Genomic DNA, 20,722 nt, shown 5'->3' with positions numbered 1-20,722 from the left:
TTCTTCGCGCGTCCCCGAAGAGGGGAGGCGAGCGTGGAGGACGAGCGCACGGCAAAGTCGATTCAACGGCGCGTGGCGGCGCGATCAGTTGTTATGGTTACTGCTCGCAAACAACACACCTTGCGACAAGCGTTTCGTTACTATTCAGTCTGCAGAACAGGCGTGCGGCTATGGACTGGGCCGCGGATCTAGAAATCACTTCGAAGAAGGTATTATACTCCTGCGTTCAGACTTGTACTTGAAAATGATTGGTACCGCAACCCTGAAGTACTCACAGTCGCTACCGAATATCTTGAGGACCTTGGTCGTATCTTGAGGGTCGTCTCATAGTTCTGCCAATGTACAGCTTGTTCTTAACACGTTCTTGTATTAGTTATTCTCTGTAGCAAAGATAAAGAGGAATTATTTCCTATCTCAATTCTTATGTTACACTATTATCTAGTTAATAGCATTGAGCATTTGATTCTTACTACCGAGCATTTTGATTCATCATATCTTAGGAGATATTATCTTCTGATCTGGAAGCTCCCATCGGTACAGTCAACGTTAACCCGTTGCACTCCGAAGTTTTCTAGAAATATTTCAACATTCTCTGATGAGATGAAGACACTTTGTAAAACCAACTCGAAATTCACGTGAATTGACGGACAAAGCAATTTTACGTGAATGTTTCTCAGATTGATTGTATGAAGTATAATATTAAATATCGAACTTTAGCTTCACTGTAGGAAATCAGGTGACTGAGAGGCACCTACTGAGTGCAAAGGGTTAACGTACATTTAACTCGTAGCTCTTGCCACGTCTTGGCAGACGCTCCACGCAGAATGTCCCTGCGGAAGACAAAGTGGACGACGATATCTTGGACAGTCCGTTGTCGTTGTCCTCTGGGAGGTCGACGCAACCACCTGTGGCACCTCCGCGTACCAGGAAGACGGGATGGGGAGACGAACTGAAGAGCGGGAGGTAAGGCATTCCGTGGCGATTCTTTGTCTTCCGCGAGAACTTCCACGGTACTTTGCTGCATTCTTCTGTTTAACGTTTGCAGATCCCGAGGAGCGACCAGCCTTATCGAACAGTGAGTATAACGCGTAAGATTAAGAAATCTGACATCCGTAGTCACTGATAGACTGTTCATTAGGGAACGTTCACGGGTGCCCGAAAAGGACAACCCTGCAGACGGTGAGAATCTACAGGCTGGGCTCTTCGTCAGCCGGAGGACACTTTAACCCAGTGTTTCCCAACGTGGGGCCGTCGCCTATATCTGAAATATTTCACAATATTTACGTAAACAAAATGGCAAAAATATTATAATAAATATTATTCAATATTAAAAATTATATGTATATAAAATTATTTTATTTTATTTTATTTTAATATATATATATATTGTTACATAGGGGGCATAAGAATTTTAGAAAGGTTTAAGTAAAAACTTGGGAAACACTGCTTTAACCCTTTGTACTCGAGAGATGACACTTGATTTCATACAAAAGACTATAAAATTTGATACTTAATATTACACCTCGTATAACTCATCAATTTGAGAAATATTGAAACAAAAAAGTTCCTCAATGTTTCATAAAATATCGTCTTTACCTCATCAGAAAATGTTCAAATATTTCTAATGAAAAACTTCTGACTGCAAAGGGTTAATTGAGAGAGTTAATAAAGGTTCTGGTAATGGAGAGAGATGGTTAAATGTAATGCAACTTACAGATATCCCCATTATTCCGGATTTGGATGAAATACAGGAGGACAGCGCGTCGTCCGACACCAATACGCCTGCGTAAGCATCGTTATTTATTGCTACTTGTAGAGTATCTTGGATTCTTATATCGTCAATGTGGTTCTCTTATTTACCTGGCAGAGTGAACGTGAACAGAGTCACGGCTTACAAGGAGCTGGACACCGATTTGGTGAAGAACGCCGCGTTCACTTCCCTCAATGGCGTCAATCTGTCCCTCCTCGCCGAGAAACTGTACAATGAAAATCTGACGAAAGAACCGGACGAAGTGTGGAACTGGAATCTTCTTTTCACCCAGGTTGCTTCTGAAATAAACAGCGAGGCGCAGAAAAAAATCTCTACATAAACTTTATGCAATGGAATTCATTTGAAAGATAATAAAACTTGGAAACCTAATTTATCCTGATGCGAATGTGTCTCTCCTCTGCTGTCGTGGAAAAGGGTTAATGAAAATTCTCAATGATGTCTTCCACACGTTGATGACCTTGTTGCATTACGCCTGTTGCATTGCTTCGAACTGGATCACTCTACACAGAATGATTAACACGTTGACCATGAGAATTTAGAGTGTTTCGAATATTACTTATATCATAACAAAGGCAAATGGTATTAGATTTAGTTATTAATGGTTTGGTATCATAGTTTTTAAGTTATAGTATTATTTAGTACCCTAAAATTATTCGATTTTCCACATCCAAATTTTTCACTGAGAAGGAAAATAAAAGATCTAAGAAATGTTATGGCATTTCTCATTTTCGTTATGGATGCTATAAAAATTAAAACAAAACCATCTGAAATGCTAAGGGTTAAACATTTGTTAATGAGAAAACTTCGGAGTGCAAAGGGTTAATGTGAATTATCTAGATCACCGCAAAAAGCATGGCATACTGCGTCTGCAGTGCCTGTATATGGAAGCGACAAATTACAACCTCGTCTGACCTATTCGATTGCCCCCCAATTTGGAAATCGCGGTAGTTCGAGGAGCGACGTGAAGGACTCGACCGTGCAGGCGTGCAAATCCGAGGTTTAGAGGTAAACCACGAACTTGAACGCGCAATCGGGAGCCGAACACAAGCTACTTGAAGCGACCACGTGACAACACCCACTGAGCAGATCTGCCACAATTTCTACGTTAGCGATCAATGTTCAGCTGTGCCATCACTAGCACACACTTCCAAAATAGACCTTCTCAATTCTCCTATATATACAAACGACACGCAAACCAACCACTAGCGAGAAACACCTTAAACTCAATACAAATCATCTACACAAAAGCTTAGCATAAAAAAGTCTACTCGTACAATCTCCGCGAAGCGTACAAATACTCCCAATCAACTAATTCCCGTGAATAATCTCGTTTTTCATTCATTATTTAAAATAAACTCGTAAACAACATTGAAACGTTCAAGCCGAAAGCCATCTAACGCCCAGCCTCTGTACCACGGTCGAGCCCTGTCGACACGTGAGTCGACCCATCGATTGGGCATGCGCGGCAGCACGTTTGAAATCTGGCAGAAACGTTAACCCGGTGAATTTAAGAATCCTAGCATAAATTGAATATCTCCGCAATTACTCCACGAGACTCTAATGTATCGCAATGGGCATGGTGCAGGCGTCGGCGAGAAAAGAGGAAAAACCAAACATGTCCGACGAGGAGGAATGCGTGGCCTGCCTGGAGCCGCAGGACAGAGGACCAGGGAACCCGGGGAGCTTCGAGGATCTGCATAAGAAGGTGAAGGACCTTTACCCTCAGAACTTCGAGGGGGCACGGTTGATAATCAGGAAAGTGCTCAGCGAGCATTTGAACGTGACGCACTCGATCACTCTAAGCTCCGTGACGCCGTCCGGCTACAAGTTCGGCACAAGCTACGTCGGCACGAAGATAGTGAGACCGAACGAGAAGTATCCAGTCGCCGTCGGCGAGATCACGCCGAGCGGTAACCTGACCGCCTCGTTCGTGCACACTCTGGGCTGCAGATTTCGGTGCAAGCTGTCCAAGCAGATCGCGAACGGGACGTGCAAAGCGTCGAGCTACACGGCGGAGTACCGCGCCAATGATTTCACGATAGCGGCGACCCTGGCCAATCCGGTGGTCGCCAAGGGGCACGGGACAATAGTGGTGCATTATTTGCAATCGATCACGTCGAGGATCACTCTGGGCACGGAGCTCGCGTGCCTCCGCGGGTCTAAAGTGCCCGGCGGCCAGCAGACCGTGATGAGCGTCGCTCTCCGGTACAGCACCGGTCCCACAACATTGTCCAGTACCATTGGCGAGGCGGGCCTGCACGTGTGCTACCACCACAAAGCCAGCTCGCAGTTGGAACTCGGCGTTGAGCTGGAAACGAACGTGCGGACGCACCACTCGATCGCCACTATCGTCTACCGGATGAACGTCCCGTACGCGGACCTGACGTTCCGCGGGATCGTCAACTCCGAGACCACCGTCGGCGCCGTGTTCGAGAAGCGACTGTACCCTATCCCGGAGTCGTCGTTGATCATCAGCGGACTGCTGAACCACAGCAAGCAACAGTTCCGCGTGGGCGTCGGTCTCAATATCGGGCAATGAGAACGCATACGATGTCAGAGATTGGCGTAAAAAGGTTTTTATTGCGCCCCCGAACATGTCCGCGGAGCGGGAGAAGTTTTCGTATCGTTGCAACCATCACAATTCTTAATTCTTAATATGTATACGAACACGCTTAGCCCAAAGAATTCGTATGATTGCGAGAGCGCCTCGTGTGTCGCGTACACGTGTAACCTTTGATGCTCGTGGACCGATTAAAATCGAGAGCTAGGATAATGGAATCATGGTTTAATTAGTTGGAACTAAATACGAGTGACCAGCGAGCCGACACTGTCACCTCTACCGAGACTTTTCCTCGTGACCGCCAGCGTGTCGCTCTAATCGTCCCCGTTCGCTATTCTCAAGTCTAAGTCGTCGTACTCGTGGAAAACGGTAGTCTTTAGTTTGTCGAAATTCACTTCGAACTTCTCGCTGAGGAGTCCATTCTCGTCGGCGTACTCTAAGATATCACAAATCAACGGTGACTCGACTCCCAACACGTACTCGCATGTTCTCGGTTCGAGCAAAAACAGCGAGACACTGGACGGACTGGCCGCGTGATCCTTGACGCACTTCAGCTTCACCTACAAATAAATTCGTTCGTTGCAATCGATGTGGAAATGATAGATGATTTTTTCTCTTGTTTTTCATACCTCGGTCTGTCTGGGGTTACCGGTCTTATCACAGATAGTTCCGTCGCTGTAGAAATGAGACAGCTGTTTCCGCAGTTCGGGCGGTTTCGGCTTTTTATGCGGATGCGAGGCGATCCAGTCTAGATGTTTCTGCTTGTCGAATTTCCCGAGGTTTACTATCGTTTTGGTGCCGTCGCGCTCTATGTGGTACTGGACTACGGAACGTCCGTAGCAGAATTCGTATTTCCACCATCCATTACCCTGTTTGCAATGAATCTCGTCTTATTCAAATGAATCTAATCGGAATAACACAAAAGTAGAACACTTACACCGTGCAAACAATTTTTTCCGCTTAAGAAATTTTTCACGGGACTTACTTCCGCCGGACTGATACCTTGACCGGTTATGGAACTTATAGAATCATCAGCGTTACTGTTTTTGTCCATTACGTCCACCGGATGTATTTCGACTCTGACGCGCGTCTTGCCATCCTGAAATATATATATGTAAATGGCGATTAAAATTATTAGGGAGTTATTAATTATGGTACTCGATAAACGAATAGCTCCAGAATCGATGTTAATGTTACATTCGACAATCGTTAGAAACATATATACTTTGAATGTCATTATTCTTTTGTACTGTGATTGAGAATCATTGTAAACGCTGATCTTTAATATTAAAATATTTTGATTTCATGTTTTTGGTAAATATGTGTATATCATTCAACGTCTCCTGCTAAAATATTATTTTCATATTATAAATATCGTGTGATGGTCGTTGTGTTGCAGCACAAAGCAATGCATAAAGCGGCAATGATAAATAAAAATGGAGTTTATGTACGGCTACAGTAAAATGAAGCAGCGAAAATTGTGTTGCAATGTATGTAACAGTGCATAAATAGTGTTTATATTGTTATTGTAACACTATCTTGAAAAATATATAGCTTCAAAGGAAATGTATGTAGAAAAGGAAGGCACAGAGTGAAGTATACATTCATGATAAATAGTAACAAGAACCGTCAAGCGCTTTAGCCTGTTCCCAAAAATGCAAAATATTCTGACCTGGCCCTCGTCATCTACACGGAGGATCGTATGGACTTTCTGCAGCTTGTCATCCTGTGCAACAAATAATAAATTCAGTACGTAAATGAATAAGAAATAAAAAAAATTATTAATACTAAGCTGATAAAAAATTCTAACATGTCTTAATTATAGAGAAGTTGTGTAACTTACATGTACAGAAACTTAGAATTGGTTTTAATAAAAGCAATTTCCTATTAAAATGTAATGCATAGTGTCTTACATAAAGAAGGTGCATTTATCTTAAAATAAAAATATGCATATTGCTTGTAAAAATGATTAATAAAAATTGCTACTATTGTAAATATAAAGTGTATAAGAAAATGTTTATTTATTCAAAATAACAACAATATATATATACATACAACACAAGCATATTTAGGAATAAATAAATGAATAACCAGGATGTAAAGAATATGACTTTACCGTTGCTTTCTGATGTCGTAGAATCTTACTTTCCTTTTCCATTGCTATAAGTGCTCTTGGTTTTTTTGGCGCATTATCAACTGGTAGACAGTTAATTTCATTTCCTCCTATACCATGCGGTTTGTAGTCAGGATGATGACACAGTAAATGAGTAAGTACAATAGCTTCATATTCACAGCTTTTAGGTTCTTCCACAGAAAACAAGTCGTGTCTAACGTGTGTATAACAAACGTACTGTACTTTAATCTTCCGTGGTTTATTAGATATGTCACAGACTGTGCCATCACCCATCTCAACTTCCACATAAGGCATATTGATTCCATCAACTTTAATGACCGGTATTTCCGCTTTCCTGTTAGGCTTTAAGTCTCGTTCATCGTATTTTGCTAACAATTTGATTTCTTGCAATTTATTAAAAGTACCTAACGTATATTCTTGTATTTTCTCTTTCTTTCCATCTCTATCTTGATGATATTGCCTCACAAATCGACCGTGACACAATTCATATGTCCAATAGGAGTCAACCTGCATAAATCATATTAGTTAAATACAAAGAAGAAGATTCAAGAAGTTTAGGTAACAGTAAGTTCATCAGGTATACCTTATAAGAGCAAATGTTGTTTTTAAATAACAATGATAAAATTTCCATTGGATTTGCTCCATAATAAGGTTCATTATGAGCCGGTTCCTGATCAGTGTTATCAGGAATCAGGCACTCGTACTGTTCATTATTTGCAGTTGTTATAAAGTATGATTCTACATTCGTATAAGGCTCCTAGAAAAAACATAAACTTAACAACTGATTGTAAGATAAATTATCGTAATTTAAATGCATACCGCTAATTCGGGATTCGGTTTTCCTGGCCAATTAATTTTAAACAAAACGGTATCATCGAAACTTTTTAAATCATGCCCATATACAATAGCGATTATAATGAGAAGTACATAATAAATACCACAATATTTCCACATTTTTACAAAGCTGTGATTATTTTATCATATTTTTTATTAACGTATGCGTTCACGATGCCTGCAAATTTGTGACAGTAGCAAACGTTAACGTTAATGTCAATGTCATTAAGACGAAGAAGCGTGTCTTCTATCGGAAGCAATGATATACTTGACTTCGAAACAGTTCAGCCTCTATTTTTCCGAAACATCGAACTCATCGAAATGTTCGAATGATTTCCCCAATTAAACTATACCTCTCAAGAAGTTTGTTCCTTATCTAAACTTTAGTTCTATTCGAAAACCAGTAACTTTAAGCCACGCGACTGTATACGTGGATGATTTTCAGTGGAATATTTTCTTTGGTTTCTTGTAACGACACGACGAGGGACGGTGAAAATTAATATATGAAATTATCAATGAAACTTTTAATCAAACATTCCTCCGAGAGATCTGTGCAATAACATTTTTCAAGTTAACCGATAGAAGCTCGATGCCTCCAAAAACAATCATACTATCTTCTTCTAGAAAATAATGTACCGAGCGTAACCTGCGAGCAGAGTAAATAGTGAACCGAAAGGTTCGCAGGTGGCGTTTGTTGCGCGTAAAAATTCGAATTCTCGCGGCAATCAATTAAATCATGTTTTATGGACTCGGCTTGTATTCCGTAAGTAAACTGCTTCGCAAATAACGTTACTCGGCTCACGGAGAGGCGACGTTGTCCGAACGTTTTCGATGAAACGATTTTTATTCGGCTATCGTAATTGGTACAGAACGGACTGGAAAAAAGAACTGGTGTGCCGTTCGAAAGTTCATAGAACCGCCATTGCTGCTACCGAGTGGCAATCTGACAGCGGCCCGACGAAATTGTTTCGGCCGCGAGAGTTTCCTAAACCTGGTGTGCCTTCTCGATACCGTGATAGTTTAGTTCGTGATTCGTGACCGAAAATCGTGATCAGGGGACTCGTTGAATTGGAAACAGACACGAACTAGTTCGACCTTAAAAGTCATCTGCCGTAGATCGGTCTGTTCACGGTGTTCCGAGAGAAAACTGGGTGATAATTCGGGAACGCGTGTCCTCAATTGAATTAACATGTCGGATACTAGACGACGTCGAAAGTCGAATCAGTCGTGCGGTTCTGACGACCTCTCGGATTCCTGTGAAGAGTTGAATGCAACGAAAGAAACCCAGGTTAGCTGTTGTGGGAGCTGTTGCTCTTCTGGTTCAGTAGTTTCGGAGTACTTTTAGGCCAACATCTTTATCTTTTACGCGTTGCATTTTTCCATTATGTTCCAAGCTGTCATTGTTTATCGAGATTTTGCTATCGCATTGAACTGGATCGAAAGTTTGTCGGAAGACTCGATTAAGCGGATTAAGTAGACTGTTGTAATACTTCTGTGCACGATACTAAATATTTATGTTTCTCTTTGTATTCGATTTTACCGGTGATCTCGGCATCATTATGATATTAATATCTGTACAAAAAGGTGAATAAGATTACGTTTACAAGTTTTTTCAGTGCGAATAAAATGTATACTCTTGCATCATACAACCATATGACAAAATTTCAATAATGTTACGAACTTCTTTTAGAGCAGAGTTAATGTTTCCCCTGTGTATGTTCCTTTCACAGAGCAGTGAACAAACCGATGGACACCAAGATTCGGAATGTGATATTTATCCGTCTGACTCCGATGTTGAATCTCAGGATGGTGCATTAAGAGAAAGTGGAGATGGCCAAGAAGAAGAGAAGCCACAAAAGAAATTGGACGACGATGAAGACAGACGTAATCCGCAATATATTCCTAAAAGGGGGACATTTTATGAACACGACGACCGTACAACGGATGAAGTGACAGAGACTAATCCAGAGACACAGAATGAAAGGGAGACCAAAGAGAAGAAGGTATGGAAGGACAAAGAAGATAGATGGGATCATGACAGATACAACGATGAAGAACAGGCTCCAAAGAGCCACGAGGAACTCATAGCAGTTTATGGTTATGATATTAGAAACGAAGAAGGTCCACCTAGAGCTAGAAGAAGAAGAAGATATGGGTAAGTACACTTTTATAAGCATTTATAACGCGAACAATATTATTTAATGCATTCTTTTTGCTATAGTCGTGGTCCCAATAAATATACACGTAACTGGGAGGATGAAGATGCATATGGAAAACCAGGAACTAACATTTCCAATAGACATAGAAAGTTTAATAGAAGCGGAGAAGATTTTCCTGCACTAGGAACTAACAAAAATGCTCCTGCACAAGTAGAAGAGCCAGTAATCTCATCTGCTTGGTATAGTAGTAAAAATAAAATACAGAACAAAGTACAAAACTTTCCACCCCTACAAACTCAGAGTGATAGTCCAAAAACAAAGTCAAGCAGTACATCTAATGCTCAAACGTGTGTAACTTTTTTTTTTTCAATATAATGGAGTTATTATTATCGGTTGTTTGTTGAAGAGATTAACTTAATTACTTAATTTATAGAAATGAAAACAAAGCTCCTAATGAACCGACAAACCCAGCCTGGAAAAAGGACACCAAACACACTTCGCACGCTCAAAGCAATAATGGCAATAATGGAGCTGGCGGTGACGCGGATAAATTAGTTACTGCAAAGACATCTCCGAGAGATAATAACAAGAGGAACGTCCAAGAGTCTGTAAGCTTGGCAGCGAGTAGAACTCGTGGACGAGGATTCAAGACAAACCCTAATAACAATATGGTTACTAATAGAGCTATTGAAACTAAACCAAAGGGACGCGGGGCTGGTCCAATCACCACGGAGAATAAGAGAAATAGTAACATACAAAACGATGACGAACAACAAATTACACATGACATGAAGCATGTTAGCGTTAACGATAGTACGCAGTATCATCAAAGTGGAAGACATAACAGTATGTATTTTGTATATTTACGTGAATCGGTTGTACGAGATATTACGGTGTGTATTGATATTTTTCAGAAAGTTTCTATGGACAGTCTTCCAATCAACAGAGGTCAAACACAGTACCCCCAAGAATGCAACAACAAACTCATTCATCGCCGCAGCAACAACAACAACAACAGTCGCTTCAACAAGATAGTTCCGCCAATAGACCAAAGCGATACTCCAGCTTGCGGCAACGTCCTACAGTTGCTGAAAATCCTCCGCAACAGAATTATCCTCCTCAGCATGGACAGCATGGACAACATACCCAACATAATCAACACAACCAACATAACCAGCATAGCCAACATAATCAACATAATCAACATAATCAACACAGCCAACATAACCAACATAATCAGCATAATCAACATGGATATTTTCCCCCACAAGGTACATAGATACGCATTAATGTCTCCAGCATTCTGAAATGCATCTTCTTATGCCATTGTTGAAGAAAACTATTTACGGGTTGATTAATTGTAAACATATTACCTATATTTCATATTAATATGTGACTTGTATGTACATGCATCTAGCTGGCAATTCAAGAGGTGTTTTAGAGTCACAAGGTAAGACAGTAGTTTCTTTACGTGTGTGACAAATTTTGTTATCCCTACATTCGTTTCGTTCCTCGGGATCAATTTGACTGTAATCTATGCGAGTGGTCACGAGTAGACGCTTCTGTAGAATTCTGTATAACGATACTTTGTTTAAATAGGATACCCACAAGGCCATTTCGAACAGACAACGCCTGTTGCCGCAGCCGCCACGCCGTTAGCTGCACAGCCTGTTATTCCTTTACCACCTAACGGTCAACCGGCTAGCTACGCTCCACCGCCATTTTTAGTACCACCACCGCAGTTCATACCTCCGCAGACTGCTCCACCTAGTATAATTAATTACGTTCCGGGTCCGAACGGTCCAGCATTTCAACCGAACTTTCAAGGTTACCAAGGATACACTCCACCAGTTCAGGTACAATTACAGGACCATTGAACAATCAATCTTTCCTGTTCACCTCTTTTATTCACTATCATATACTTGCATCATTTTAGCCGCAACGCCCCCCACCACCGCAAGAACTTTTCCAACCACAGGGTTGTACTTACTATAGTCCAGCGCAACAGCAACAACAGCAACAGCAGTCGGCTCCGATGAGACGGCCGAAAGCGGCGATTCCGATTCTGCCACCGCCCGACAACCAACAGCATCAGAGCACTAAAGGAAGGGGTAGAAGTATACAATCGCAACCGACGAGTCAGCCTGGTGGCATTCAGCAGACTGAGCAGGAGGCTAAGACAAACTCGGTGGAGGACGAACAGAAGACTGTATCCGAACAGTTTGACAATACTCAAATCGAACAGGCAGCCACTCCGGTTCAGGAGCCAGAGAAAACCGGAGATCTGAGTGCAATAGTAGAGACTGTGGTCGAGAACGAAGAGAAGAACGACGTTAAGGACGACGTTAAGGACGACGTTAAGGAAGTTGTCGATACAGATACACCAGTGGCCTCGGAACTCGTCGCGACGGACTCTGCGGTCGAGACGATCAGTGCTAGCGACACGTCGAAGGTTACTGTAGACGATGAAAATATTATTCCCGTTACGCCTCCGACGGTTATCGAAAAGTCTGAAATTGATCCTGTCACAATTGAGAGCAGTACGGCCGAGAGTAAAGAGGCGGGTCCGCTGGTGGAGGAGGCAACCGCTTGAAAGAGGAACGCCGCGCAGTCTCTCTCTTAACCTTTCTCACAAAAGACGTAATTGTGAATCTTCGCGAGTACGAGTATGCATAATATTATAAAGGATGCCGTGTAATTTGAATAGAAGTTACTATGCAACTATGTATAGGAAATTGATTTCGCGCGCCGCTCGAGGAACCGCGGCGGCGATCGGATGTGTGTGCGCGTCATACGTATCTCGAATGAATTTTATGTAATTCCAGCATGTTGTATATTTCGTAGCTCGCATTTGTAACAATGTTCCCGCTACGATCTTCGTCGATCTGCTGCTACTACTATTAAAAAAAAAAACACACACACACATTCTTCGATATTGTTAAATTACTTTCTTATATAAAGTCTACTAATAATTGATTATTAGTAGAAGGGATTAGTGTTTAAATGTATTACCGTGTATCGAGTATTAACGCATGCATCATTGGCCGGCAAGATGGTTAATAAATCGATATATCTTTTTAACAACACCAGTTATTGTAAATAGACTTATATAGTCAGGTCAGTAACCTTAATGTGTATTATGTCTTTCTGTACAAACGACGTTTGTACCGCGCGATCCATTGAGTGAACGACGGCCGTGCGAAGCATGTTTACTTAATGGATAATCGCTACTTAACACTTCAATTTCACTTAACACTACGACGAATGGACGAGAGCACGTTCTACCTTCGATTGTCGGAGGATAATCGTTATTATAATTTTGTGTATCCGCAAAGCCCCTGTAAGGCTGATATAATACTAATCTTGTTACCGGATAGATTCTGTCGGACTTCTCGTAACAAGCGTGAGAAGTCGAGGCCGTGATTGAAATACTTCCTCGTTTCTTTATTCCTTCTTGTTTCTTTCTTTTTTTTTGCGCTTACGACAATATGCTTTGTTACTGGCGATGTGGAATGGAAAAATAATATATTCGTAAGAAGTTTTTTCATAAGTAACTAAATTTATTCTTCCTCCGTTTCGATTCAGCGAGTGTCAAGGACTTTTAAAAATTTTGCCGATCAACATTCGACTCGTATAAAATCCTTCGTTCGAGAGGATCAGCGGCGAGATCTAACCAGTGGAATTTCAATCGTCGCGCAACGATCCTCGTACACGGGCGAATTGTAACGTTAGTGAATGTAACAATAAGTTCCATCGAGACGTAAACATATTAGGAAATAGTGTACAGAGTATCAGATTTACAATCGCATTATATTTATAACATAGTAGCAGTAGTTACGTTATTAAACTTTTTATATACGACTCTGTCGGCGTGGCTGGCGTGTCGTTCGAATGAAAATTATATGGATAGCGTTAACGGTCACGGATGCTACCAGCCGATTATCATGAATAACGTGCAGACGCGCGTGTGTGCCTATAGTTCCACTCCGACGTTCAGCGACGAACCGTTCATTTTTTTATTACCGCGGTCGGTACATTCGGAATCGCTTCGTCGCGATATGCGAGACCTCGCATGCGAACGGCGCAACCAGTGTCCAACCGATTTTTACGGAAGTAGGAACTAAATACAGATCGCTTTTTCAAATGTCCTTTGTTATTTGAATGACATCCATTCGACAGCGCTTTATCTTGTAACGATTAAGTACCGTTCAACATTAAAGTTCCAATTACGATGCAAATAAACGAACCTTCTGAAACTTTACTGTTCAACCGACAGTCAACGGTCTCGTCGATGGTGAGGCCGCGATCATTCGTGCTTCTCGTTTTGCTGAGCGTTCGTTATAGCGCTGAGGGGTATGATCTCGGAGCTTCGTTGAACGTTATTATTGTTTTTCAGCGTTGTTCGTATCGTGGTGGTCCGTGTCTTTATCCTAGGCAGATTAGATGAGCTCGCGAGATAGCCACGTTGAACCCGAGAGCCGCTTCCCCCGGTGCAACGGAAAGTACGCTTAAACTCCTTCCGAAATTTTCCTGCAATTCGAGAACGTTCGTCACATTCCAACGATCCTTACTCTACCTTACATCTCTACGCAATCCTTCAAAATACAGGTAAATCCGTCCATGCAACATCTTCCCTCTCAAACTACAGAAAAAAACATGGCGCCACGATCGCCCGATAACCTCGAGTCGAACATCGATCTGCTTGAGTGCAAGTGCTGAACGAAAAGGGCAAGCTATATAATATTTCGTTATCGACCTACATCAAGCGCATTAAGCAACCATTCAAAATTACATTTCCTCTATCTACTCCATACCTATACTACAAAAATAAAATAGGCGGGAACTCAATTCTTGATCGATCAATTAATCGATCGGTTTGAAAATATTTCGATTCTCGAAGCTGCGTGTTAGTTGAACAGTTCCACCACCAGGTGGCTCGTGTTACGAATCTTGTGAAGTCGGAGGGAGATGGTTCTGGTTTTTGATTTTCTTTTACGGCCAATGTTTAAATAACAAATTAGCCGGCCAATGAACGAGGAATATAATATAGCTCACCCCGAGCGCAACCGAGTCTGAGGGGTGCAAAGTCCAAGACTACATTGTTCCTGCGGAGACTCGTTCCCGTCATGGGGCCCCTCCGCGATGGTACTCGGGGCCTTTTTCACCCAAGAGACTCGCATCTCCGCGCGTCAAGTTTGCTCGCGACGGTTGTGCGGTGCGGACCGGTATCCGTTTGCGGTGCAAGCATAGCTGAGCGGCTGGTTCAGTCGGCGATCGTTCGAGTGGTTCGAGGGCGTGCATTCCCGGACTGTACGGCGGAACTCCTGCCGGAACTTACCTGCAAACGACACGCTGAGTATTCTCGTCTACCGTCACCGTCTCTTACCGATCTTCGTCCCGATTTATCGGTGGGCTCGCTCCTCGAGAGGCCTCGCTCGTAGGGGAACACTGGTAGGTGGGTTGGATTTTACGAGTATCTTCGTTGTTTCGAACGCTCGACATGGGGCAGTTTGAACTGAATCAAAATGGCGCGCTTTTAACCCATTCGAGACCGGTGCACGCCGCGCGCAGTAATAATGAGCATTTGTCAGTTCTGAGTGAAGTAGTCGAAGCCTTTTTTTGAATTAACCCTTTCAATCGCTTTTTGATTTGACTGAACAAAATGGTCAAATTTGGAATTCAGTGTCAAATTTTATATAATGTACCGACACGTGGAACGTCGGAATAAACTGGTTCTGTTACTTAGTTTATGCAAGGTATTTCTTTATGTTAGTTGTAGAACGTATCATTGATATTTAATCAGAAAATAATGAATATTTGTTGAGAAGAATGTTCTCGAGTGCAAAGGGTTAATAGGATCTGTGAAGTATAGAAAAACATACTCACCGACAGTAAGAGAATTGAGTTTTTATGACTATCGTCTAGAGATTTTGAAAATCTTGATTGAAAAACCACGTGACAGAATTTCGTCAAAAATTCGTCGTCTCGAATGGGTTAACCACTCGCGCTGGAAACTCGAGACGTTTCTATCCGAAAATTCTCAATGATGTCTTTCACACGTTGATGATCTTTGATACATCGAACTAATTAATAGGGATAACTGTAAAACGGTCAAGATTTTCATGGAGCTTAGTGTTGAAAATATTTCACCATACATGGTACACGTGACACGGAACGTGTTGAGTAACTATTAACGGCGTTAGGGAACTATGATCAATGGACCTCCGAAACTAGCAACCGAATCGCGAGGAGTTACTCGAGAACTGAAACGGAAAGTTTGAGACAACTAGCGGATTGTCATCGGCGAGACAGCGCAGCGTTAAGTTTAATTACGGGATTCTTCAAGCTGCAGAGACAGAAACACCCGGCGATGGGGAACCTTCATCACGGAGGGAACAGTTTCCAGATAAACTCTTGCATAACGAATCGAGGAAACACTGGGAAATAGAACTTGTGACCCTTTTTTCCCACGACCATTACAGTAAGGAAGCTTCCAGTATATCTTGAGTCAGGATAAAAGTGATTCAGTCTCGCTACTTTGGGTTTCTCTCCATCGATTCGACACTACATCTTACACTAGCCTTTTGGGGACCATAGCAGAATTGAAGACACCTCAGGGCGACGCAGGTAAACTCAGGGGACTCGTAAGTAGGTTTGGGTTCATTAGTAGCAAGTAGTATCAACGGAAACGACTCGAAGACCGTATAAATTAGGAGCTTCCTACATGAGTTTCCTTTTAGACGTGTTCCGAACTGTTGAAGTAATGAAGTGGACCCTAGCCGAGCCCAAGGATGCAGCTTCCGTTTATGGTCCCGCTGCGTTCACTCGCTCGGTCTTTACCACCGAGCATGCGTCACGATGGAATACCGAGAAGATGGGTGGACGCGTCGACGGACACGTGTGTTGTTCACGGTCCGTCGTGTTTCTCCGGCGAATAGACGATCGAGCTGTACGAATGAAAAACAGGTTGTCATCTGCGCGATCTTTCACCGCCCCCGACCAAAGATTTATCTCCCTGATGTTCCCAGCGGGCTACTCGATTCGTTCTCATCCCCGAATCGCCTAAAGTCTCGGTGTTTCTTCTCTATGGAGCAGATCCATTTCTAGATCACAGTTGGTCCCCGGGTACACAAAAGAAGAGGCCATTTGCGAACGCGTTCGAGCGTGTTATCACGGAGGGAAACGAGTCTGGAAGGAGTCGACGCGAAGACTACAGGGAAATCGGAAGTAACCATCCGTCGTGTCTCCCCTCATCGGTATTCCGTCGGCGGCAATGAATTCGAACAGTCGGCGACAGGGACCTCGTGAAAGATGTATCAATTTCCGACGTCGGTCCGCGGCGTTGATTCCGCACAACGCTCGATAATTTCGTTCGCGTTAACGCGTTGACTGCCACGAGAAACATCGGTTTTATGTATCGCTTATGCTTTCTATAGCAAAAAATTTCCAAATAAAGCGGAATTATGAATTCTCTGATACGAGAATTCTTATATTACTCTATTATCTAGTTGTTTACGTAACGGAAAATTTGTATTATAATCTTCAACGTCATAATTATTTGATATGAAAATGAATAATTTAATAATTCAATTCTCCAATATGAGAATTCTTATATCACTCTATATAGACATTTACGTTACGGAAAATTTGTATTATAATCTTCAAAGTCATAATTATTTTATATGAAGATAAATAATTTAATAATTCAATTTTCCAATATGAGAATTCTTATATTACTCTATTATCTAGTTACTTACGTTACGGAAAATTATTATAATCTTCAAAGTGAATTATTTGATCTGAAAATGAATAATTTAATAATTCAATCCTTTGATATAAGAATTCTTATATCACCCTATTATCTAGCTGTTCACGTTCCGGAAAATTTCTATTACAATCATCTTCCAAGTCACGATAATTTTCTCCTAATCGAAAGCTCGAATCACCGATGACCACCGCGGCAGTCAAAGCGTTAAACGACACGTCCGTCCCGTCGATCATTCCGCTGTCCCGTCGCATCGGTACGTTCGACCGGTTTTCGAAATTTATTCGCCGGATCAGCTTGCCGCGAGTTTCCAAGACAAAGCGGGCCGTCGTTCGTCAACGCGACACACGGGATGGGAGGAGTCTTTTGTCCCGAACCGCGAAAGGAGCAACAGCTGCATCACGATTGGCGCCTGCCGGTTGAAATGTACTGGCGCGATCGTTCTCCGTGCACGGGCGGGGGTGCTGGCGGGGTGCGACACGGTGCGGCGTGAATAACGAAAATCAGGAAGGAATTCAGTGGTCGTTTACCGCTCATGAAGTTGTAGATCAAGGGGTTAACGGCGCTGTTGAAGTAACAGAGGCCGTGCGCGATTAGGCTGATGGCGTTTATCCACTTGTTCGACGGTAACGTAATGGTATACCTGGAACGATAAACAACGGTTACATGGATCCCTCCCTCGCGTAATGACGGTGATCGTTTTTCCATGCAACACGGCCACACAGTCCGCCGTTTCTCCCGTCGCCTGTTGCATTCTCCATGATTGTATTCGCCTCATACGTTCCTCTTTTTGCCCTAGAGTCGCAGGACACTGGCTAGTACCTTAACACGGAGAGCAAGTGCACCGGGAAATAGCAAATGGCGAACGTGATGACCACCGTCACCAGCATCTTCGCCGCCTTCCGTCTGGACCTTAGCTGCGCCTCGGTGTTGCCGCCGCCGGAAGGTGTTTGGCTCATCTGGGAGGCTCGCGACGTCACTGCAAATCCGTGCAACGATTAGTCATCACGCGGCGTTATCGTAGAGCGGTCTTAACACGTTAAGCGCCACGAAAATCTTAAGCGTCTTCCCATAGAAAGATAGGAATAATTATGAATCGTTTGGCGTTGCACGTTTGCGTTACACTATTATCAACTTAGTTGCTTTGTTAAACATTATTTCACACCGGTTGTCTTGTGTGTTACGATTGTTTTTTAGTCATTCAGAAGCGTCAGTCACCAGTGACTGACATGGCGCTTGACGTGTTAAGCGTCGTTCAAGTTAGAATGTTGCGGGAATGTCGAGCAACAGCGTGATCATAATATTTATCAGTGACGTTATGCAGAGGAGTAGGGATAATCTAAGCAAATGCATTCTTAGACCGCGCGAGATTGAGATTCTTCTAGTATTCTATGTATCGTTGGATACGTACAATGATCTACAACGATGGATAATTTAGACAGTGAACTAACTTAATAAGAAACCGGATGAATCGAGAATCAAAAGATTAGATTGTTCCACGTTCCATCGTGTTATCTCTTTATGTAATAAGCTGTTAACGACATGCACCTTCGATCCGCTTTTATTATAACTTCTCGCAGTTAAACTAATTGTTCCAGAGACTCCGCCGGCACACTCTCGCGTTATGGACCGTAAACGTCGCGTTAAGCGCGATCGTTACGGGCTCGGGACGCTGAATATTAAAAGCGATACGATAAGAAGGGTGTCGCGAGCATAAAACATTTCCGAAGAAAACGTGTAACGACCCGTTCAACGCAGAGAATCATGGGAGTGCTTGTTATACCGCGTTTCGGATTACCCTATCCCGTCCAGCCCGGATAAAGGACGTTTCCGGCCGGCGAAAGAAATGTTCCTAGCAGTCCGTCGACGCGGTAAGGTGATTCGTATTCGAGACGAGTCCGGTCCGGCGATCGGTTTTCGCTTACTCACAATTGTGACCCGGTATGTCGCTCCTCCAGAGGACCCTCACGATCTGCCAATACGCCACGCTCATGAAGATCAGCGGCCCGGTGTAGAGGAAGATCAGCTTGAGGACGGTGAATGTGACCTGGCTCTCCTGGCTCCAGGATATCGTGCACTCCGTGAACAGGATGGTCTTCACTTTGATGTGACTCGGCGGGAAGGTGTGCAGCACGGCCAGGTCCGGTATATCTGCGGGAACGGTGAGTGTCTTTTACACGCGAGCGTGTTTCTCGCGGTATTTTCTAGGCGACTAAAAACCAAGCAAAAGGATGTCGAAGCACGGAGGCGAGCTACGAGCGAGTCAGTCTCGAGAACTCGCGTCGACGGCCGGGCGACGCTCTCAGACCCAGAAACCCGCTGCTCGAAACGCTCGGAACTTGCTGCTCCTTTTTCCATGGAACGAAAACTCTCGGGGAAAGTTGAGATCCGCTCGCCTACCATACGAACGTCACGATGCAAATGCGTGAATATTAAGCGACTCCGGGAGCTTCCGCGGGACTGTGGACGATCACGGTGTCAGAACTTTCCGCGAGCGTGGATGTAAACGAATGGAATGGATTGTTCTTGGCACGTTGCGTACCGGCTAATTTTCAGAACACTGAATTGTGCGGAGGATTTTCAGTGAGGTCAACTTATATCACTACACATGTAAAATCTCAGATATCATATTGTTATATAATATATTTTAAACAGATAGTCAATTCGAATGAAATTTTATATTTTTTCTATGCTGTAATTAGCGAAGTGTCTTTATATAAAAACGAGATATCTCGTTACCGGTGCGCAACGTGTTAACACGTTAAATGCCAAGGTGGTTACCGGTGAAGCAAAACGAATTACTATAATTCACTCGATTAAACGATGATTATTCGCGAACATTTCTACATTACAAATAACAGTGGTTCTGCGGTGAACAGGCGAGAAATATTTACCGAATAGTAAAGCGATCGCCCAGATGCCGATGATCGCGGTCTTCGCTCTCCCCGTGGTCGACTTGAACCGCAGTGGGAAGCATATCGCGTACCAGCGGTCTATCGATATAAAAGTTAGCGTCAATATGCTCACGGTCACCGAGACTGTCTGAAACAGAGACGAAACCGTTGCCGCGAATAAACGTCCGCTGGCTTACATTGTATTAACGAGGGGCCCGGATCACGCTACCCCGGAAGACGAAGTTCAGGAAGTTGCGAGCGGAATCGAACGGAACCCTCGCCGGCTTCGAACGCTTCCGGTGGCCGTCTGGAGGACCGTACCGGAGGAAAAAGGAACAGGGGAAGAAAGAATTAATTGCCCTCATTTGCAATGCTAACTTGATCGTTCGCGGAATTTCCATAACTTCCGGTCGCCGTGGAATTTACATGCTGTATTTAGGATCGGGGGCGAGGATTGGCTGTGACTGTAACTGAAACGGTATTTAACCCTTAAAACTCGAAGTAACGAACGTGTAATGAACGATCAAACATAAGTGAAATGAGGAAACAGATGAGACTTGAGAAGCGTATGAAGACTCAATAAGTCTATCATGTAGCGTTGTATG

General features: G+C 43.1%; 5 protein-coding genes and 2 long non-coding RNA genes across 13 annotated transcripts in view; 4 read left to right on the top strand and 3 right to left on the bottom strand.

Moving 5' to 3' along the window:
- Positions 1 to 40: 40 nt before the first annotated feature.
- On the top strand, positions 41 to 2,420 carry IFT43 (intraflagellar transport 43). Of its 2 annotated transcripts, none has more exons than XM_076370591.1 (6): positions 41 to 209; positions 791 to 963; positions 1,046 to 1,075; positions 1,127 to 1,179; positions 1,717 to 1,786; positions 1,868 to 2,420. In XM_076370591.1, the coding sequence occupies exons 1-6, from the start codon at positions 171 to 173 to the stop codon at positions 2,088 to 2,090; spliced, it is 588 nt and encodes a 195-aa protein (XP_076226706.1). In that variant the 5' UTR covers positions 41 to 170; the 3' UTR covers positions 2,091 to 2,420. The 2 variants fall into 2 exon arrangements, with proteins under 2 accessions (XP_076226706.1, XP_076226707.1); XM_076370592.1 differs by having other exon boundaries at positions 42 to 209; positions 1,139 to 1,179; positions 1,868 to 2,389.
- Positions 1,907 to 2,561, bottom strand: LOC116432570 (uncharacterized). Its single transcript, XR_004236145.2, has 3 exons — positions 2,414 to 2,561; positions 2,137 to 2,271; positions 1,907 to 2,049 (listed from the first exon to the last, which is right to left on the bottom strand). It is a non-coding gene; the product is annotated as an uncharacterized LOC116432570 (long non-coding RNA).
- Positions 2,562 to 3,341: 780 nt separating this feature from the next.
- Positions 3,342 to 4,310, top strand: LOC116432599 (mitochondrial import receptor subunit TOM40 homolog 1). The gene has a single exon (XM_031989709.2). The coding sequence runs from the start codon at positions 3,342 to 3,344 to the stop codon at positions 4,308 to 4,310; it is 969 nt and encodes a 322-aa protein (XP_031845569.1).
- A 21-nt stretch (positions 4,311 to 4,331) lies between these two features.
- Positions 4,332 to 7,974, bottom strand: LOC116432592 (endoplasmic reticulum lectin 1). 3 transcript variants are annotated; one of them, XM_031989698.2, is made up of 8 exons: positions 7,568 to 7,974; positions 7,285 to 7,477; positions 7,049 to 7,222; positions 6,448 to 6,972; positions 6,004 to 6,057; positions 5,269 to 5,430; positions 4,961 to 5,200; positions 4,332 to 4,891 (listed from the first exon to the last, which is right to left on the bottom strand). In XM_031989698.2, the coding sequence occupies exons 2-8, from the start codon at positions 7,417 to 7,419 to the stop codon at positions 4,646 to 4,648; spliced, it is 1,536 nt and encodes a 511-aa protein (XP_031845558.1). In that variant the 5' UTR covers positions 7,420 to 7,477; positions 7,568 to 7,974; the 3' UTR covers positions 4,332 to 4,645. The 3 variants fall into 3 exon arrangements, with proteins under 3 accessions (XP_031845558.1, XP_031845557.1, XP_031845560.1); XM_031989697.2 differs by having other exon boundaries at positions 7,285 to 7,974; XM_031989700.2 differs by lacking the exon at positions 6,004 to 6,057 and having other exon boundaries at positions 7,285 to 7,974.
- Positions 7,975 to 8,051: 77 nt separating this feature from the next.
- Positions 8,052 to 13,181, top strand: btz (CASC3 exon junction complex subunit). 2 transcript variants are annotated; one of them, XM_031989695.2, is made up of 8 exons: positions 8,052 to 8,587; positions 9,030 to 9,454; positions 9,521 to 9,805; positions 9,892 to 10,304; positions 10,373 to 10,729; positions 10,876 to 10,908; positions 11,058 to 11,314; positions 11,395 to 13,181. In XM_031989695.2, the coding sequence occupies exons 1-8, from the start codon at positions 8,489 to 8,491 to the stop codon at positions 12,049 to 12,051; spliced, it is 2,526 nt and encodes an 841-aa protein (XP_031845555.1). In that variant the 5' UTR covers positions 8,052 to 8,488; the 3' UTR covers positions 12,052 to 13,181. The 2 variants fall into 2 exon arrangements, with proteins under 2 accessions (XP_031845555.1, XP_031845556.1); XM_031989696.2 differs by lacking the exon at positions 10,876 to 10,908 and having other exon boundaries at positions 11,395 to 13,175.
- A 190-nt stretch (positions 13,182 to 13,371) lies between these two features.
- The window catches only part of LOC116432579 (orexin/Hypocretin receptor type 1), a 24,497-nt gene continuing 17,146 nt past the window's right edge, over positions 13,372 to 20,722 (bottom strand). Inside the window, exons 2-7 of one of the 2 annotated variants that reach the window (XR_004236150.2) lie at positions 20,118 to 20,265; positions 19,153 to 19,374; positions 18,046 to 18,202; positions 17,754 to 17,866; positions 14,514 to 14,796; positions 13,852 to 13,988 (exon numbers count right to left, since the gene is read on the bottom strand). Coding sequence is in view for 1 of the 2 variants with exons in the window: in XM_031989666.2 (XP_031845526.1) it covers positions 13,765 to 13,988; positions 17,754 to 17,866; positions 18,046 to 18,202; positions 19,153 to 19,374; positions 20,118 to 20,265 (864 nt within the window). In the remaining variant the exon portion in view is untranslated. Of the gene's footprint in view, positions 13,989 to 14,513; positions 14,797 to 17,753; positions 17,867 to 18,045; positions 18,203 to 19,152; positions 19,375 to 20,117; positions 20,266 to 20,722 lie in introns of both variants that reach the window. The other variant, XM_031989666.2, reaches the window with a different exon arrangement.
- The window catches only part of LOC116432580 (uncharacterized), a 17,631-nt gene continuing 14,590 nt past the window's right edge, over positions 17,682 to 20,722 (top strand). For both annotated transcript variants that reach the window (XR_012999486.1, XR_004236151.2), the window contains exons 1-2: positions 17,682 to 19,094; positions 19,182 to 19,385. This is a non-coding gene — a long non-coding RNA (uncharacterized LOC116432580). The remainder of the gene's footprint in view (positions 19,095 to 19,181; positions 19,386 to 20,722) is intronic.

This window comes from Nomia melanderi, chromosome 9 (genome assembly GCF_051020985.1).
Source record: "Nomia melanderi isolate GNS246 chromosome 9, iyNomMela1, whole genome shotgun sequence".
NCBI classification, from domain to species: domain Eukaryota; kingdom Metazoa; phylum Arthropoda; class Insecta; order Hymenoptera; family Halictidae; genus Nomia; species Nomia melanderi.
The sequence above is the reverse complement of the archived record's forward strand: the minus strand, read 5'-3'. Positions and strand labels throughout refer to the sequence as shown.

Bases quoted from the DNA above. Each gene is read 5' to 3' on its own strand.
- IFT43 (XM_076370591.1), top strand. From the start codon at position 171: ATGGACTGGGCCGCGGATCTAGAAATCACTTCGAAGAAG. The intron at 1,180-1,716 runs GTGAGAATCTAC...TGCAACTTACAG, and splicing joins AAAGGACAACCCTGCAGACG to ATATCCCCATTATTCCGGAT. The intron at 1,787-1,867 runs GTAAGCATCGTT...TTTACCTGGCAG, and splicing joins TCCGACACCAATACGCCTGC to AGTGAACGTGAACAGAGTCA.
- LOC116432599 (XM_031989709.2), top strand. From the start codon at position 3,342: ATGGGCATGGTGCAGGCGTCGGCGAGAAAAGAGGAAAAACCAAACATG.
- LOC116432592 (XM_031989697.2), bottom strand. From the start codon at position 7,419: ATGTGGAAATATTGTGGTATTTATTATGTACTTCTCATTATAATCGCT. The intron at 7,223-7,284 runs GTATGCATTTAA...TGTTTTTTCTAG, and splicing joins AACCGAATCCCGAATTAGCG to GAGCCTTATACGAATGTAGA. The intron at 4,892-4,960 runs GTATGAAAAACA...ATTTATTTGTAG, and splicing joins GTAACCCCAGACAGACCGAG to GTGAAGCTGAAGTGCGTCAA.
- btz (XM_031989695.2), top strand. From the start codon at position 8,489: ATGTCGGATACTAGACGACGTCGAAAGTCGAATCAGTCGTGCGGTTCT. The intron at 10,305-10,372 runs GTATGTATTTTG...GATATTTTTCAG, and splicing joins TCAAAGTGGAAGACATAACA to AAAGTTTCTATGGACAGTCT. The intron at 10,730-10,875 runs GTACATAGATAC...ACATGCATCTAG, and splicing joins TGGATATTTTCCCCCACAAG to CTGGCAATTCAAGAGGTGTT.